The sequence below is a fragment of the Protopterus annectens genome, chromosome 12.part0 (assembly GCF_019279795.1).
Source record: "Protopterus annectens isolate FY-2018-M chromosome 12.part0, PAN1.0, whole genome shotgun sequence".
NCBI classification, from domain to species: Eukaryota; Metazoa; Chordata; order Ceratodontiformes; family Protopteridae; genus Protopterus; species Protopterus annectens.
Window position 1 is genome coordinate 138980236 of NC_056746.1, and position 20000 is coordinate 139000235.

The following is a 20000-nucleotide window of genomic DNA, read 5'->3' on the forward strand; positions in this document are numbered from 1 at the left end:
AAGAGATAAGGCCTGGGACATCTGGTGCAAAAATAAAACTAACTCAAATAGACAATTATTTCTTGAACTAAGAAATAAAGCAAAAAGGCAGTTAAGGAACAATGAAAAAACACTACTCTGACATCCAAACTAAACACAACTCAAACCCACAGAAATTCTGGGCAGCTCTTAATAGAATTCTACAACCAGATAAAACTAGTACACCACTCTCAAATACAAATACCAGCATCAACATAGCAACTCAATTCAATGACTACTTCTCCAACTCAATTCTTAAATTGATTACTCCCTTTTCCCCCACTAGTCTCCTTGATCTATATAATCTCCCAAACAACCAGAACCTCTTTTGACTCAAACTAGTCTCATCTATAAACACCTGTCCAAACTAAAACCTAATACCCTCGCAGGAGACAAACTCCCAGCTGTATACCTCTGTATTGCAGCCAAAGCCATTGCATACCCTGTTTCCATTTTAATTAAAAGATCCATTGCTGAGCAATCAGTACCTTCCTCTGAAAAATCTCTCACATTATTCTGTTACATAAAGATGGTTCATCAATTGAATTATCCAACTACCAACCAATAGCCATACAATCCCTATTGTCCAAAATATTGGAAAAATGTATTCACTCTCAGGTACTAGACTACCTCTCATCCAACAACCTTCTTGCTAAAACAGAACATGGGTTCCACCCATGCCATAGCACTACCACTGCCCTCATCAGTTTTACCAGTATTGTCAATCAGCAATGGAACCTAGGCAATCTAGTCTCAACTGTCATTCTAGACCTGTCTAAAGCATTATATACAGTCTCTTACAATAAACATCTGTCTGTACTTTCAGAACTCAACTTCAATAAATGTACCCTGCTCTTGTTTAAAGACTATCTTTCCAACCACCAGCAGGCCATTAAGTGGATGGACTTTCTATCTCCCCTCGAGGAGTACCACTGGGATCTATAATTGGACACCTATTTTTCACCATTTTCACAAACAATCTACACACAACCACCCATGAAGCAAACTTGGTACAATATGCCAATGATGCCACCCTAATCTGTTCAGCTCCCTGTCTCCAAATTCTTCAAGGAAAAAAATCAGGAATCCTTCACCTCCATAGAAACCTGGCTGTCAAACTCCCAGCTTATTCTAAACCCTAAAAAAAAAACAGTTCATACTATTCTATCCCTCCAAGGCTAACAAATCCCCCTTTTAAAATATCATCAAAAGACAACACCCTCATCAACCCAGTGCCATAAACCAAACTACTAGGAATAATCATAGACCAAAATCTGAAATTCGATAAACATATAGCCCATACTCTAACTAAAGTTCATAAAAACTCATCACCCTTTATTAATGCAAAAATTACCTGACCACTGACAGTAAAGCCATCAAAGCTAGAACTCACCTACTCTCCACATTACTATATTCATCCCCTGTTCTAAATAACCTAAACAAAGGTGACTTAAACAAAATAACCACTTGTTATAACAAAATAGCAAAATTTGCTACCAACTCCTCCTACCAATCCCATCACTGTCCAGCCATTAAACAATTAGGCTGGCTAGAATTACCTAACTTATTAAAGTTTAACAACCTACCATGAGGCACCAAATAGTCTAGCACCCCAATAAAGTACCAGTTCTAACAGGCCTACTCAATCTCTACAACAGTAACCTCCAACTAAGCTCTACAAACAAAATGCTACTAGAAATATCTAAAAGCAAATCTATGTCTGGTGACTCCCTCTACTCAAGCTCAGTTGCCAAAATCTGGAACTCCCCAATGAAATCAGAATGGAAAATAAATTTAATTTCAAAAGTCAGCTTAAGTCCTATCCATCCAATTCCTGTGTATGTAACTGTCAAGACCCAGACTAATCTAATAAATATCTAATTTTTTCTCATTATTAAGTGCAAATGATTCTTTAAATAATAAAGCTGTACTGTAGCAACATGCTTGATACTTCAAAGTGTATCACTTTTTCATGTTAACCACCAAGATACTACTTCCTATGTATTGTTAAATGTTTTTCAAAAGGACTATGTTGTATATTTGTTGTATATAATTTTTGAAAATTACTTGAACTGTGATTATGTTGCATGTCTTTCTGCAGTGAACATTTACGAAAATTGTTGTATTATGATGTACTATGTGCAGCCTCCACTGAAAATGGGCAATGTTTGCCAAGTCAGACTTTCTCTTTAAACAAATGTAAAATAATAATAAATAAAAATAAATAACTTAATGCCAATCAATCATGCATATCTGTGAAATGCCCTGACAAACATGCCCATGCATCACTACACTTCTAAGTAATGCATAAAATTAACAGTAACATTTGCTAATTAATATATTTACAAATATGAAACAGGTTTTTCTTAAATGACATTTCAACATCTACATTATAGCTGAAAAATGCAAGCATACTTTCTCACGTTCAGTAGTCTTCTGTGCAAATGTATCCCAAAGTAATAGCCTTCTCTGTGTTCTCCACATAAACAAGTCTCCTCACCTTCAAGTTTCCTTGCTAAATGGTTACCTTTTTATGGTGTAGATTCAGGCTGTTAGCACAGTGAAGATGCAAATGGTGTGTGAACTCATTAGAATTGGGTCTGTGCATCAGATGTTAACATAGAGCAGACACTCCCTCAATGTTTGTTGTTAAAGGATTACAACTGTGAATGATTACTGGCAGGAAGAAGGAAAACACAACAAAAAAGCAGACTGTCCTACCTTCAGTGGGTGTGTCAGGTTAGACTTACAGGGTTTGTGTGTGTGTCTGTGTGTGTGTGTGTGTGTGTGTGTGTGTGTGTGTATATATATATATATATATATATATATATATATATATATATATATATAAAGTAATTTTATCAAGGTTGGAAATGTAAGTAAGCAGCACACAATTCACAGGTTCTGTTTATTAACATCTAGCCTCCTCTTCATTTGCTGATACCTGTATATTATTGCCATTTAATATCCTCACAAATTTTAAGGGTAAGGCTAGAGAATGCCTTACAGACTACATGTCTCAGATTACTGGTCAGTTGGTCGTATGCAGAATGATTTCTGATCCCTGCTGCAAAGCTGTTTGTGGTGGCAAAAATGGATATGACACCCCTGCTATATTCTGAATGTTCATCTGAGTGAGAGTTCAAATCCAGACTTATGTAGAAATATTTCATGTGTACTAACAAACATTTTGTAGTGTTTACATCATAGACAGTTTTTCATTTCAATTACTTTTCACTTTAATTTTAATTTTTTGACCATTGTTTGCATGGTGCTTGGCTTAGCACAAACAAGGGAAATGAAAAAAATGAATGTCAGGTTTGAATATGCTTATCCTGGTTGTGCATAACAGTGTGCAAACTTAGACTAGTAGTGCACACAGAAAGCAGAGAGAACACCTGCAGACAGGGTGTCTTTAAAACTGCAAAGGTAAAAAAAATACATTGTTGCAATTTTTGCTTTCCATTGTGCAGTGCCATGTGGCAATTAGGAAGGTTCCCTAACAGCTGCATACATGAAACACCGGCAGACAGAGTGCAGACAGCCAACAATTGAAATGGATGCATTCAATTAATTCTTTTGGGCACCACACAAACACACTTAGTGCTGTTGCACAGCAGTTAACACAGAGAACTTAAGAAAGTAAGAAATTATGGAACTGTCCTGCAACTGCTCCTGTGTTAGCAGGTGTAAGTGTAAGACTGGAGTACAGATAATACTGGGTTCTAGTACAGGGTGTGCAACCTATTTACTGTTGGGACAGTGCACTTTATAGTAATGAACTGTAAAATAGACATGTTATTTCAACATTCTTGTGGCAACAGGTGTAAGGGTAGGACTGCCATACACATGGTCCTAGGTTCTAATACAGGACATTCCAGACATTTTTACCATTGTTCCATTTCCCATTACATTCAATCTCAATTATAACACTTTAGATAGTGGAGCTGATATGAATTATATGTATGAGAGATAAGACACCCTTACTGTGTTTTCAGATGTATGACTTAGGGTACATTGTCTACTATATTTCTATAATTATAATTCTGCTATCTGGACTTGTATGGCCTTCACAATTAAAGAAGAAACATACCCACAACTGGATCTATATATAAGAGCCTTTTCAGGTCACATACATACATGTGTAACACTTCAAATCATCAGCTGTATTTACGAATGATCCTTGACTAAGTCTGAGTAGAAGTTTTTTTGTGGCAAAGATGGAAAATCAACACTGTGGAAGAAAATGTTTTGTTCCTTATGCCTAGGTTTGAATCCCACACTTTAAAAATCAATTTTATCATTGTATAAAGCCAAAAACAAATGTGCTAGGTCATGACATTTATGCCCCAAGTGCATGTTTGTCAACTTAACTCACCTAACAGTTACCTTCCACTTTTCAATACATATTTCCAAGCTACATCACCTGACACCACTCAAACTAAGAACCAAAAACACGCTCCAAAATACAAAATGCTGAAATACTTGAACACAACACCAACAGCCCAACCGTGCAAATAATTTTTTAATTCTGGGAATACACTTGTGATTCAAACAACACCCCTTTTATAACACATCTATAACATTTGCATAAATGATTGATTCAGTGAAACCATTAAACATTGATTATCAATTACCTTGGACAAAGTCCTTATCAAAGCAATTTCATTCCGCCCAAAATCAATGCAGCAATTTGTGTTTTTGAGAGAACGTTGTTTAAACAATTGGAAAAAGAGCATGGAAAGTTTAGAAGGGGTGAAAAAGCATATAATTTAAATAAGGATGAGTGGATGGTTTTGACAGGGCTAAAGGAATCTAATGAACAATATGTTTACACCCAGGCCGATAAAGGGGGCAACTGGGTAATTTTGCCCAGAGAAAAGTATAATTCCATTGCTTTGGGGTTATTAAATGATACTAAAATTTATACTAGGTTAGCTTCCAATACCATCAAAGAGTATAATTCCTTGCTGTTGGAAATGTTAGAGAAGGGTGAAAGGTTGGGTTTCTTTACATCAGCAGATGTAAGGAGGTTGCATATTAAAAATCCAAGGAATGCTAGATTTTTCATTATTCCTAAAGTTCACAAGGATGTTATGAATCCTCCAGGTTGCCCCATTGTTTCAGGAAAGGGGGCTTATTTACAAAACATAGGAATTTTTTTGGATTCTGTACTAAAGTGCCATCTGCATGGAATACAGGCTCATGTTAAAAACACCAGAGAAATATGCATGGAAGTAAAAAACATCATTTGGGAACAGGATTTCTACTGGGCCAGTGTGGATGTGAAATCTTTATATACCAGTATCAACAAGCATTGGGGGTTAGAAGCCATTGGTAAGATGTTGGGTGAAGGACCTAGGACTAGTTATATCATAAATCTTTTGGAATTTTGTTTAACACACAACTGCTTTGAATTTGAAGGTAGGTTTTTCTTACAAAATGAAGGTACGGCAATGGGGGCACCTTTTGCGCCCTCATATGCGATTCTTTTTATGGCCCATTTCGAGAATTCTTTCATCTATCCAAAGAGTTTTTTCAAAAGAAAGGTGGTGAAATATAAGAGATTCATAGATGATCTCTTATTTTTATGCAAGGGTGACCCCAAGGATTTTGAGAAATTTGTTTTGGAAATGAGGGATAACCCATGTGGTTTGGATTTTACATATGTAGTAGGTGGAAGGAATATTCAGTATCTGGACATCGAATTATATGTGGGGTCTGACAATAGGGTACAACACAAACCCTTCTATAAAGCAACAGCAGCTGATAATTTTTTGCATGCTTCAAGCATGCATAGTGATTATCTCATAGATTCCTTACCATTAGGAGAATTTAAGAACTTGGAAGGATTGGGGTGGAGTTTGATAAAATCAAGAGAAAACTTATTGAAAGAAGATATTCAAAGGCCAGAATCAAATCAGCTAGGGCAAAAGTAGAACAGGATTTGGGTTTAAGGAAGTTTAATAGGAGGGGATACTTGCACACTAATAAATGTCCAAAGGGCCAGACGGGAAATGTTGAGGTGGAAGGACTAAAAGAAAAGATATTTTTTGTCACTAAATATTCGCAGTTTTCTTGTATTTTGAGAGAGACAGTATTAAAACTATGGCCCATTGTTACTGGAGATGATAAGGTGGGGAGGTTATTTCCATCCACTGTCATTTTTTCTTATGGTAGATATCCCAATTTAAAATAAATATTAAACATTAGAAATAATTTGAGGAGTAACATCAAGAGGGGAAGCTTTAGATGTGGGAATTGCAAAGTGTGTGTTAGAGTTAGAAGCCTAGATGGAATGAAAATCAATAATGTATGTTACAAGGCTCTGGAACACTTTGATTGCAATTCATCAGGGGTAGTTTACATTATAGGTTGTGGTTGTGATAAACAGAAATGATACATTGGACAAACAAGTAGGAAAGTCAAACTTCGAATTCTGGAGCATTTGGGGGACATTAGACACAAAAGATTAGATAGTCTGGTGGCCAAGCATTTTTGGGAGCAGCATAAAGGGGTTCCTGAAGGGTTTATTTTTTGTGTTTTGGGGAAACCCAAGAGTTTTGGTGAGGATGCAGGTTTTCACAATAAATTATTGGAAATGGAGTCTAGATTTATTTTAAACTATAATACTCTCTTTCCAAATGGGATGAATCTGGAAGTGTAAACAATTCATATTATATTTACATAAAATAATAGTTATGTTTAAACATATAAGTGGAGTGTATTAAATATAAATATAATTATTTTATATATTTTTGTAATACATGTTTTGTCATGGAATATAAATAAATGTTAATATATATTTAATGCACCACATTTTACAATCAATAAGAAGTATGAAATTGCAAAGGTGAAGTTAGAAACTTCACAGGAAAAACATTGTTGGTAAAAGTAAGGTTTGTCCAAGGTAATTGATAAGCAATGTTTAATGGTTTCATTGAATCAATCATTTATGCAAATGTTATAGATGTGTTATAAAAGGGGTGTTGTTTGAATCACAAGTGTATTCTACCAGAATTAAAAAAATATTTGCACAGTTGGGCTGTTGGTGTTGTGTTCAAGTATTTCAGCACCACTCAAACTAAGGTCAAGTATCAGATTAACCTTCCTATTTCAAATATTTATGTTATCCCTGCTTGGCACTGTTGGGCTGTGCTTAACATCTTGTAAACAAGGTTTGCATTATTGCTCAGGTTTACACACTACCAGTAAACACGATAACTGGAATTGGCAGAAAAGCATCATTTTCCATTGCTCTTGGTCAGGTGTTAGACATGGCTGGAATTAGTGGCCAGTTTAGTGGACAGGGGTGGGGTTTCCAGGAGTCCAAGATATTTACAGGTCTCCTCGTAAAGTGCCACAGCCAAAGGCTTCTGTAGGGGAAATATTCTGGCTCCCAGTACAAGTCTGAGGATTGGAGTAGATTGGCTAAAGCTGTAACCAGTGCGACTGGCATCCCATGCACCGGAGAACAGTACAGGCATCATTTTAATGACCTACACAGGTGCAAAAGGGATACCCTCAACCATTGGCTGACTGAATTTGAGACTGCAGACATCCCACAGTTCTGTAAATATGACAATAAGAAAGTATTTGCAATGCTTAGAAAGCTAAATATAGACACGACTGATATGCATAATGCTCTTCTGTTCTTTTCTACTTTTTTCTACAGCTAATGCCAACATAGAGTTCAATTGATTTGCTCGTGTTGCTGAAATGGAGAGACTTAGGGAAGCAAGTGGTATGTATGCAGTACAAGAGAAGTATTATTGTAGCTTTAAAAGTTAAAGATAGATTTTGGGGGGATTATATCATCATCTTCTTTCAGCTGTTCCCGTTAAGGGTCACCACAGTGGATCATCTGTTTCCATTTCTTCTTGTCCTCTGCATCTTGCTCTGTCACACCAACCACTTGCATGTCCTCTCTCACCACATCCATAAACCTTATCTTAGGCCTTCCTCTTTTCCTATTACCTGGTAGCTTCATCCTTACCATCTTTTTCCCAATATACTCAGAATCCCTCCTCAGCACATGTCCAAACCAACGTAATCCTGCCTGTCTGGCTTTGTCTCCAAACCTTCCAACCTGGGCTGACCCTCTAATATAGTTATTCCTGATCCTGTTCACCCTCGTCACACTCAATGCAAATCTTAACATCTTTAACTCTGCCCATCCAGCTCTAACTCTTGCCTTTTTGTCAATGCCACTGTCTCCAACCCATATAACATAGCTGGTCTCACTACCCTCTTGTAGACCTTCCCTTTCACTCTTACTGGTACTCGTCTGTCACAAATCATTCCTGGCACTCTTCTCCACCCACTCCATCCTGTCTGTACTCTCTTCTTGGCCTCTGTTCCACACTCACCATTACTCTGAACTATTGATCCCAAGTATTTAAACTCAACCACCTTCGCCACCTCTACTCATTGCAATGTATAGTTGTAGTAAACTGAGCATGCATACCCTAATTAAAAGCAAGTATACATGCATTAGTCTGTAGCACAAACCAACTTCAGTAATAAAAGATAAGACTGTAGTCAGAGGTTCTGGGCTTAACTATACAATACTGCATTTCTGTAATAACAGTTACATTAAATTAAACTCTATACAAGTGGCATAAATGCCCTGCTGTTAACTGTAATCTGTATAATTGGAAAACACATATGTGCAATATATGCACATTTCAAGGATTACTTTCAGCAATTTGTATATATAGTGTGTTTTTCATAGGACATATACTTCAATATAACACTTAAACTAAAATAGTTGTATAATTGTGTTAGCGCATGGTATGTCACATATGATGTTACTAATGTTATCTTTTTTTTCCTCTCTCACCCCAACCCTTACCTTTCTTTTTTTATTTTCTATTATGTGTCATCAAAATGTCTCCATGTCATCCATGTATGCCAAATCACTAATGCTAAACAGCACAGCAGGGTAGGCCAGTCCAAGTGGATCAGCCTGCCCCAGCTCCACTGGCTCCAGCACCGATGCCCAGCACATCTGGGATGCAACATGGCAGCAATGTCTCTGCTGTCCCTGCACTACCTGTGCCCTCAGATAGTACTGCCCCAGAAGCTGGTGCAGTGGTACCCTCCAGGAGCAGTGGCAGAAGTTGAGATTTCATCACCTGCTGGGAGATGCCATGGTTGGTGCATAGGGTCATGCACCACAACATTTGTATATGCCTACACTGGATGGAGAGGCTGCTTTCACTCATGGTACTTAGAAGGAGAAGAAATCAAGCACTCCAGCTACCAGCAGAGTAAGGGGACAGTGATGACAGTCCAGTGGGTGAGGACTCAATTCTCACTGTCTCCATATTTGATGGGTATGAGCATGGTGTTGTCCCCTCCTTCCCTCACCCCTATCATGCTGTCCCCAACCTTTTGTATCCCTCATCATCCCTGTGTCTTGTCTTGCTTGTCTTGTGTGTTTGCATTTGCTTCCTCACCTTCCCAACTTTTCTGACCCAGAAATACCTACTTCCCTTACCAAGCATTCATCTCTTACTGAGTTAAAAAAAATGGGTACCTGTCCCACAAAAAATATTATCCCATACATAGCTCTCCATTTTGCACACATGTCATCTTGACAGATTGACTCTGTCCAGCTGGCTGTACAACATGATTATGTTGTTGTCACCCCACTCTGTGGAGGTGACAGTGCAAATTCAGCTAATATTCTGCACATATTATTAGTTTTTAACTGTTGAAGAAATGGGTAGCTATGGTCCTTTCCTACCTACCTCCTGCACATTCATGTATTGTTTTCTCTTTTTTGTTCCCCCTGCTTGCTCCCCATTTCACCACTTTTATATCTACCCCATTTTAACACCTATAATCTGGGCAAAAAATGCAATCACACACAAGACACATAAGTAACAAAATAAATGATAGATTCCTTCACTTTTTGGTCTCTGTGTTTGTGTGGAGTTTGACATCACACAACAATGCCAAGCAATGGTGAATGGCTGTATAATGATGCAATTACCTCTGTTCAATGATGCTTAACCCTGCTGCACTATGCCAACACACACCAACACATGTACTATAAAGAATTTATGTCATTGCATTATCACTGTTTATTTAAAGTATTAGATACAACTGGATTCAAACCCAGTATCATCTGGGCTCAAACATAAATGTAATAATGCATTTACACCTGCTGCCATAGAGTCACAGTGTGTTGCATAGACCCAATACCAACTCTCAGACTTTTAGCAATGTGGCTGGCATTTGCACATTGCTTAACTACACACAAACAGGGAAGGTAATGGAACTGTGTGTCTCGCATGTGCAAACACTTTGCCAACAGTCGTGCAAACCTGCTGTGCTATACAAAGTCACTGTTATCATGTATTAGTGCTGTTTTCTGTCCATTTACTCTTTATGCCATAAAACTACATGTGGAAACATAATAAACTGAAGGCACTTACAATGCAGCCACATGTCCCCCCCCCCATGCACTGCAATGATAGTGTTTCGGTACTTTTTCACAAATACATCAACTAAACTACATAAATTAATAGCAAATGTGTGATATGCAATGCATGTCAATCTGATAGCAAACAGAACTATAACTATCTTCACAACTGAACATGCCTACACATCCATTAACTGACCCTGAGAACTATTGACCCATGAGTCTAACAGCCTTATCTGCAAGGCTATGGAAAGAATAATCATGACCCCTATCCACAGGGACATAATAGAACACTCTTGACCCCACCCATTTTGTTTTTTTTTCAAGGATAGCTCTTGCTTGTGAAACATAGTGGACTTCTTTGGTAATGTCCCCAAAGCCCTGGAAGAGGGGAAACAGGACATGCTGCCTATGTTTATTTACCCAATGCCTTTGACACAAACCCTCATTCAGGTATCATAGGGAAAATCTCCCATCTGGGGATTAACCCATACATTACTAGATGGGTAGACAACTGGCTGACTGACAGAGTAGACACTGTCACAGTTGAAGAGTTCACCTCCACCAGTAGACCAAGAACCAGTGAAGTACCCCAAGGATCTGTGCTGGGTCCTCTGCTGTTTGCAAATTATTTCTTTGAAGTCCAGGCAAAGGTAGATGACCTGTGGCTTATCAAGTTTGCAGATGACTGTCAACTGAGCACAGTCATATAGAGTCCCCCAACAATGTTAACATATTACAAAAGGACTGACACAGACAAATGACTGCTGCCACACTCAGGGACTGTAACTTAATGCAAAAAAATTGCCTTATTGTTCCATTTGGCAAAGAAGCACCCCTGCTATCTACTATACACATAACAACTCTCTAAGCTCAAGCTCAGCTGTGTGAGACTTGGGAGCATAGGATGATAGCAATCTAAACTTTGATGACTATGTGTCCATAGTGGTAAGGCATACATTCTTCATCATGGACCTTATAGATAAGAGCATTGCATCCAAGACCAGTGAGGCCATAGCTCAGCTGTACTCAACCCATATCAGACCACTAATTGAGTACAATACTTCCTTCTGTGTGTTCCTCACCAGACACCTTCAGCAACTGAATAAACCACAGTAGTTTCTGACTAAGAGAATCCAGGGCCTTCAAAACATGACATACATGGAAACACTGAGCTCTGTCACTGCACTCAGTATCAATGAGGCTGCTGAGAGGCAACCTGTGCTTGATCTGCAGAACAATCTCAGACCCACCCTATTGGAAATGCTGGACATCCACAAATCAAATTGGACAAGAATAATTTTCTCCAGGGATCACAACCTGGCATGTGACATGAACAGAACATGCTAGAGAAATAGATATATCCCCCAGTGATTGCTGTTGCTCTGGAATAGTCTCCCACTGCAAGTGAAGCAGTGGTTCTCAATCACCCTAAATAAGTGCAGCCTTGACAATGGGATGAGTGATCGTAAATTCACCTCAGGGGTGGCACCTATGTCCTTCATGGACAGGGCCAGTTGGTGCTGATCAAAAATTGCTCTGCTAACAATGAAGGGTACTTGAGTTTTTACATGGCTAGGCTTGTAAAGGCACTAGGACCAGCAGCCTAGTAAACTGCTATGAATCTATGAAGCTATGAACCTATGCAGGCCTCCCAACATCTTCTCTCCTACATCCAGTGCTGATGTCATCCACTGTATGTTGTTCTGCAGCCTTGTAAAAGTCAGACTTGTGCTGTGGCATTTGTGTAAAGTACTGAGCTCTGTAGTCTGTGTACTTGGATAGGTAAGAGTTCTGAACTCACTGCAGTCATCTGAGTGTGTATGTCTAGCCAGAATAGCATTAAGGTGTTTCCTACAGTTATCACAACAATTCCATGAATTGACAGCATTTTAACACATGCACATGCCTACACATTTACTTCATGCAGGCCTCCCAACATCTTCTCTCCTACATGCACTACTGATGTCATCCACTAGAAGTTGCCCTGCAGCCTTGTAAAAGTTAGGTTTGTGCTATGGTGCTTGCATAAAGTATTTAGCTCTGTAGTCTTTATACTTAGATACGGGTTCTGTTCTCAATGTAGTCAACTGTAGACTGTGTTTGTACACGTGCTTGACATTAGCACATGCCTTTTACACCAGCATGTGGGACACTCTTATTACCATATTCTCGTGAGCAGACACTGCTGATGTCGTCAGTTATAAAGTGTTTTCTGAGCGAGTCCAAGTCAGACTTGAGCTGTGATGCTTGTCTTAAATGCAGAGTTCTGTACTCAGTGTGCTTAAATAAGTAGGAGTTCTGTTCTCACTGCAGTCATCTGGGGTGTGTGGTTGTGTGTATTTGTTCACTTGCTTGACATTAGAGAGAGCCTTTTATACGAGCATGTGGGACACTGTTATTACTATATTCTCCTCACCAGACACTGCTATTATTAGCTATAAAGTGTTGTCTGAGAGAGTCCAAGTCAGATTTGAGCTGTAGCGCTTGCCTTAAATATAGAGTTCTGTAGTCAGTGCAATTGGATATGTAGGGGTTCTGTTCTTACTGCAGTCAAGTGGGGGGTGTTTGTGCTCTTGCTTGACATTAGCGACAGCCTTTTACACCAGCATATGGGGCACTGTTATTACTATATGCTCCTCAAGAGACACTGCTGATATCATCAGCTATATTTGATTTGTGGATGTGCACTATTCCCAGCAGCGCAAGGTCAGAAACTGGCCTGGAGGTCAGGCAGAAGTCACCTCATCCTATATGATCCAGATTACAGTAACATGGATGTCAGTCTATCTACATACATTATCGCATGGTTGATAGGCCCTGTGTTTTCTTGGTGTGAAAATCCTGTGGTCTCTCCAGTTGCTGCATGTGTCTGGTGAGATACATGCAAAAGAGAGCATTATACTCTATTAGTGTTCTGATGAGGTTTGAGTACAGTGCTGTAATATAATCCTCAAATCTGAATACAATGGGGTGACTTATGATGTGGACAATATAAGCTTTCAATACCAGTATGGACACTTGGTGGTCGAAGTTCAGATTGCTATCTATGTGTGTTCCCAGTGCTTTCATCCCTGAGTTTCAGCATAGCAGGTCTGTTGTTAGTGCTGTAATTAACAGGGAATTCCACTTTGCAGAAGGACAAAATAAAGATACGTTTGCCTTTATTTGTAGACTATGCAGCTTTGTCACCAGTCATTTGTTTTAGCCCCTCCTGTAGTATATCAACATAGATGGACTTAATGATTACACTCAATATGTAAGAATCAGCAAACACAGTAAGCCAAAGGCCATATACTTTAGCCTGAACTGTCAAGAAATAGAGTCCAAACAGTAAAGGGCTAAGCACAGAACCCTAGGGTATGCCAGTGGTGACAGTTCTACTGGTAAAGGTTGATTCACCAACTTTCACAGTATGTTTTCTGTCATTGAGCCAATTGGTTACCCATCTACTAACGTAAGGGTTAATCCCCAGCTGGGTGAGTTTCTCAATGATTCCTGCATGAGGATTGTGTCCAAACCCTATGCCAGATCAGGATAGCCAGTATGCACTGCTTTACCTTTATTCAGGCCTATCACACAGAATCAATGGGCTGTGACAATATCACAGATTGCCTATTTTGTGACTCAGCACATACACCTTCATGACATAATTAAATATACACTTCAACACACCCACTACACAGATTATGTTCCTGTATTAGGGTATACATTAACACTCATTCATGTGAGTTGGTGGGGGACAGCACCTGATGCATGCATGTATGCACACATCCTGACTCTCCTCATCTGTGAGGTAGACCAACATGTCATCATGGACCTTTTACTAAATAGACACTAGTAATATCCCGGCTGTGTGCAACAGACCTGTGTGAGTTGTTAATGCTACATCATGTCTGTTACATCAGTTAGATGTCCTCAAAGAGGTCACCAAGAGCATGTATGATGACAGCACTATCATCCTTTTGCACTTGACAAGCCAAGGCATTTGACACAAATCCACACTGAGGTATTAACTCAACACTGTTAGATGTGGCCATAAATACCTATATCACCAAGTGGGGAGACCAATGGAACACATACATGTCACCTAAATATGTTGAAATGTGTGAAGTGGGTCATGCCCTAGAGATATTTCAGGTGCAATTAACCATTGATAGGACACCTATTCAAGTCATTGCCAGTAACAGAATCCCTCCATCAGTCAGGACTCCCACTCTGCCTATTTGGATCAACTTGAGTCTATCAAGATATATCTGTACACCATGGTATTTGGTGCCTTTAACTACCCTAGCATTGACTGGATGAATTACTCATGCTCAGACTCACTTGCCCAAAGGTTCCTTGACTTTGTCAGCTGCAGTGCCCCGGACCAGCTGGCTGACATCCCCACTAGGGGTGCCAACATCCTGAATCTGGTGCTTACAAATATGGGAGACCAATGCAGCACCCCCATTGCGAGTTCACCCCTGGTGAGATCTGACCACAAATCAGTCTAATTTGAAGTAACTATCACACCTAACCCCCTCCCCCCAGCAGCAACCAAACTACAAAACTTCTCCAAAGCAGATTATAACCTCTTACATGATGGTATAAATAGATTCACTGCACCTACCCCCTCAGAAGGAACTGGTAACTATGCTAAGCAAATGTATAACTGCATTGACTCAGCATTACCTGTTAGGGCTAAAAAACCTCTTCAAGGAAGAGCAGACCTGCCTGGTGGACAACTGCCATTAACAGGCTTTACAATAAAAGGAAGAAACTGCTGTCTAACAGTAAGAAGGAATGGGCTTTAAATTGGAGACACTCCCTCCTCAGCTTAAATAAGCAAATAAGATTTATTGTGAGGTCTTTCAAGGCAAACTTCATATCCAAGTTAACTTCCTCAGCAAAGGACAACCATAAGACTTTCTTTAGTTACATCCATAACCTAAAAGGTAAGGCCTAGATTTGCACAGAACTGCTAGTTAATGGGAAAACATATACTTAGCCAGTGGACATAGCCAACCTGTTATTTGACAGGTTTGGTGAAAATTTCACTCCCCTGTCCCCGCCACACGTACTTCATGACATCCTTACCACCTGTCCCCTACCTTGTATGTCTAAAGAGCAGGTCATGAATGCCCTCTCTAAGGCCAAGAACACAGCATCAATGGGACCTGATAACATCCCAGGCTGCATCCTACATGGATGCAAACAAGAATTAGCATCACCATTGGATACTCTTTTCAGTCATGGTCTAAGCACCAGCTTCATCCTAGCTGAATGGAAAGCAGTCATCATTATCCCCTTGCACAAAGGTGGTGTTTCTACTGACCCGGGAACTACAGACCTATTAGCCTTAGACCTATCTGCAAGGCCATGAAGAGAATCATCATGGACCTTATCAACAAAGATATAGGTGATCTCCAAATACTAGATCCTACCTAGTTTGGAGTTGTCAAGGGGAGAACATGCCTGTTAAACCTGGTGGACTTCTTCAAGACAGTCACCAGGGCCCTTGATGAGAGAAAGTATGTGCATACAACCTACCTAGACCTAGTCAAGGCATTTGATACTATCGCTCACTCAGGCATCATTGACAAACTCTTCCAGCTAGGTATCAACCCTTATATCGTAAGGTGGTTGTGAAATGGCTCACTGATAGAACCCATACAGTCAAAATAGGGGAATCCACCTCCAGCAGCAGACCCATAACCAGTGGCATTCCACAGGTATCAGTCCTGGGACCTCTACTGTTGAGAATCTATTTCTCTGAAGTACAAGCTATAAGCAGGGAACTGTGGCTGACAAAGTTTGCTGATGACTGCAAACTGGATGCAGTCATAGAATCTCCTAACGATGTCGACATCCTTCAAGAAGGTCTTACACAAGCAAATGACTAGTGCCAAAGTTATGGCCTCAAACTCAGTGCAAAAAAATGTATTATCATCCCTTTCAGTAAGAGCAATGTTCCTGCAGGTTATCACATCAATGGCAGTACCCTAAGTACACACTCAGTGGTGAGAGATCTGGGCACCCAAGTTGACAGCAACCTTGCCTTTCATCACCATGTTTCCATGGTGGTAAGAAGGGCATTCTGTATGGTTCATCTCATAAGTAAGGGCATTGCCCCAAGAAAAGGAGAATTATCACCTTCCTGTACTTTTCACTCATTAGGTCAATAACTAAGTACAATGCCCCTTTTGATATCTACCTTTCAAAGCACCTGGAGCAATTGCAGAGACCACAAAGGATCCTCACAAGGTCTTTAGCAGATATCCTATGTTGATTGGCTGAAATCACTGTCACTTTATTCTGTTTCATACAGACTACTCAGAGGCGATCTCTGCCTTGCATATAATGTGATCTCTGACCCTGCTTTATTGGAAATGCTGCACATCCGCAAGTCAAATGGCACACGGGTTCCTCACACTATGGACCTAAACCTTATGTATGTGACATCAATAGAACCTGCTGGAGAGGCAAATTTGTCTCCCAGAGGTTACAACACCTTTGGAATAGACTCCCAATTCACATCAAACAGAGCACCTCACTGGCCCTCTTCAAATGCAGTCTGGATGATTGGATGGGTAACCATAAATTCCTACCAGAGGTTCCACCTGTGTCCCTCTTGAACAGGGACAATAGGTGCTAATTGTGGTAACAACAGTAAATTTGGCTAGGCTTGTAAGGGTCCTTGGGCCATTAGCTTAGTAACTTCCTATGATCCTATGATCCTATATCTCAGGTGCAGTGATCAGATCAGTACATCAGGGCTGTCTGCGAGGCCCTTTCCTATCCATTATTTAAGTCACAGACATCACAAATGACATAGACATCCTGTGTCCAAAGAGCTGTCTGAAGGACTACAGATTCTGGGCAATCATTGACTGTAACTGTGATATTACTATAATACAGACAGTTCAACACGCACTAAAGATTGCTGCCACAGCCATGGCAACACCTGCAATGACACAGAAAGATGGGGGGATTTGCTACTTCAGGAAAACAAACACACAATCCAAGTATAATGTAGACATTACACCCTATAATCAGACCAGTAGGTATTTGACCTGTGTCCTGGGGTAGATGGTATGTGGAACAGCCACCAGCATGTGGCCACAGTGCTGACTACTCCTTTGTATGTAACACAACTACTGAGAATGTGAAAGACATCCACATCACAGGCAATAATACCTCCATAGTTCACAGCCTTCATCACACCATTGACTGAGTACAATGCACCCTTCTTCACATACCTCACTACACATCTTCCAGTGATGTGTAACTGAAGTGTACCATCTTTGCCACAGTGAGCTGTCGCACATCTTATTGGCCATACCTAGGTATTCTTTTTGTGGCATAAACATTACTGTCTGATGCTGCAGTAACCCCATAAAGTTGTTACACCAGATGCATGTCTGCTACCTGTTCTGTTGGTGCGCACACTACATACATAGTTGCTTGACAACATTAATGGCATGGATATCTTTCATGACAGTGCAGATTGTGCCATATATATATATATATATATATATATATATATATATATATATATATATATATATATATATATGCCATGCACACCAGTCAACTAGCCTGTATTGCTCATAATGTCTCATACAGGTATAGCAGTGTCCTCCTAACACCTCCAGCAGATATTACAGTGCCAGGACAGTGTATTTGATTACATTCATAGAGTGTGGATGTATCATAATAGTTGTGCAAGTGTCTTTGTGCAGAACCATCTCTTATCACTCTATATTACTTATCTTATGTTAGGCTCATGGGATTACTGGTGGTATTGTTCTGGTATTGTCCATGATTGTGCTGGTTTCTTTTAATGTTGTCCATGAGTCTTTACCCGTGTCCCACTTGCTGGAGACCTCTGCTGAGATTACACTCATATTCATCAAATCAGTTTGCACACTTCACAATATGCACATTACCTCAATTGTATGTCAGATCCCTGAGAGGTGCCCTCTGCATTATTCATGTAAGGATGCTTATCTCACACAGACATCCTCCCCATTGTTATGTCACCTTGTGTGACAGTCACATAATAGAAATGTTCACTGTGCAGTCCCTACACTACCATTTAGATACGTGATTCGTGTTGCTGCTACAACCATCTTCCATTGACATACCTCATCTGTTGTACATTAGGTTGTTTCTCCTGTCCTCTTTCCCTGTGTTCATTCCTACAATTCTTCTGTGTGTCCCTATTCAATACACACGCTTCCCTTGAGTGTTTATTTTTCATAACAGTCCATGTACTATTGCGGATCATTTACATAACTTCAGCACAGAATGCCAGGAATGGGATTTCACAATACTCTGCACTGTATTCACTGTCCTGTATTATGTTTGGCCCATTTACATGTCATACCCCTCCACTGTCCAGAATTTTGTAGTATGTCCCGACTTTTGCCTTATATCTTTTGGTCTGTTCCTTATAATATTTGTGTTTTTTTGCAATATCACTGAGATGATCTCAGGACTGATGTCACTAAATAATTGCACACATTTGAGTTTCAGACTTCAAATCTTTATGAAAGTATATCTTAAAACCTCTTGTTACTCTAGCACATTTCTAACTTGCAAATATGTAGGATCTGTCCCTATTTCTGGGTTATTGTTCCCTCATTATGTTGGGCTTTGTACAGATTTCTTGCACTAAGAGACTGAGAGCTATGGAAACTTATATATGTTAAGCTCTGGTAATCACTGTGACATTCTGCACAAACACAGCAACCAACTGTGCTCTGATGTAAACAGGATTGCTATCTGTGTTGCTTTACGTGGTTTCCTGCCCGGCAACACTGTTGCCAACCACAAAACTGTGCTTATTTACATTTAAATGCAGTGCACGGCATGAATATGTAATTAGCGGTGCTGTTCATTGAGCATCACTGCTCACACATGTAAACTGTGTTGGCTTCTCGTGAAGCCTGCACAGAGTTTACTGAATCCTAGTGTACTACTGTCGTATCAAAAATGATCTTGTGTTACAGTTTAAGTGTTTTAAGTTCATTATTATTATTTGTGAAATATTAGTATGTGATAACTTCTATTTATGCTTTGTGCCTCCTCAGGCTGAGCTTGACACAGATCCACTGAGAATAGTGATAAACCTTGGGAAATAAGTAAACAAACAAACAAACAAATAAATAAATACAGTGTTTGAATTTAAATTTTATGAGTACACAATTTTTGAAAATTTCTTTGTGGAAAAAATCTAATTTCTTTTAATTGTTCTAGGTAACAGGAATTCTGAGCTGGATAATTCGTTCCTGGACAGATGTAGAGAATAACATTGTTTCTGTGGAGCGCATACAAGAATACAATGACACACCAAAGGAAGTAAGTATGAAAAGCTGTATGGTTCAGGAAAAAGATATTGACATCTGTGAACAAAAGTTGTACAAAGTAAAATTCATGTCTTGGAGGTAGCATTCAAGCCTTCCATAATTATCTGAGAAATAAAGCAGTCGATACATAATCGCAGAAGTGCAAGTGTCAGAGGACGCAAATTCCTGAGTGAAGGTCATCTATCATGACCTGT

The 20000-nt window shown here is 39.5% G+C and overlaps 1 protein-coding gene across 1 annotated transcript in view; it reads left to right on the forward strand.

The window, feature by feature from the left end:
• Positions 1-20000, forward strand: part of LOC122816398 (multidrug resistance-associated protein 1-like) — a 786965-nt gene that overhangs the window by 705073 nt on the left and 61892 nt on the right. Inside the window, exon 26 of the mRNA XM_044089156.1 lies at positions 19697-19798. Coding sequence (XP_043945091.1) covers positions 19697-19798 — 102 coding nt within the window. The remainder of the gene's footprint in view (positions 1-19696; positions 19799-20000) is intronic.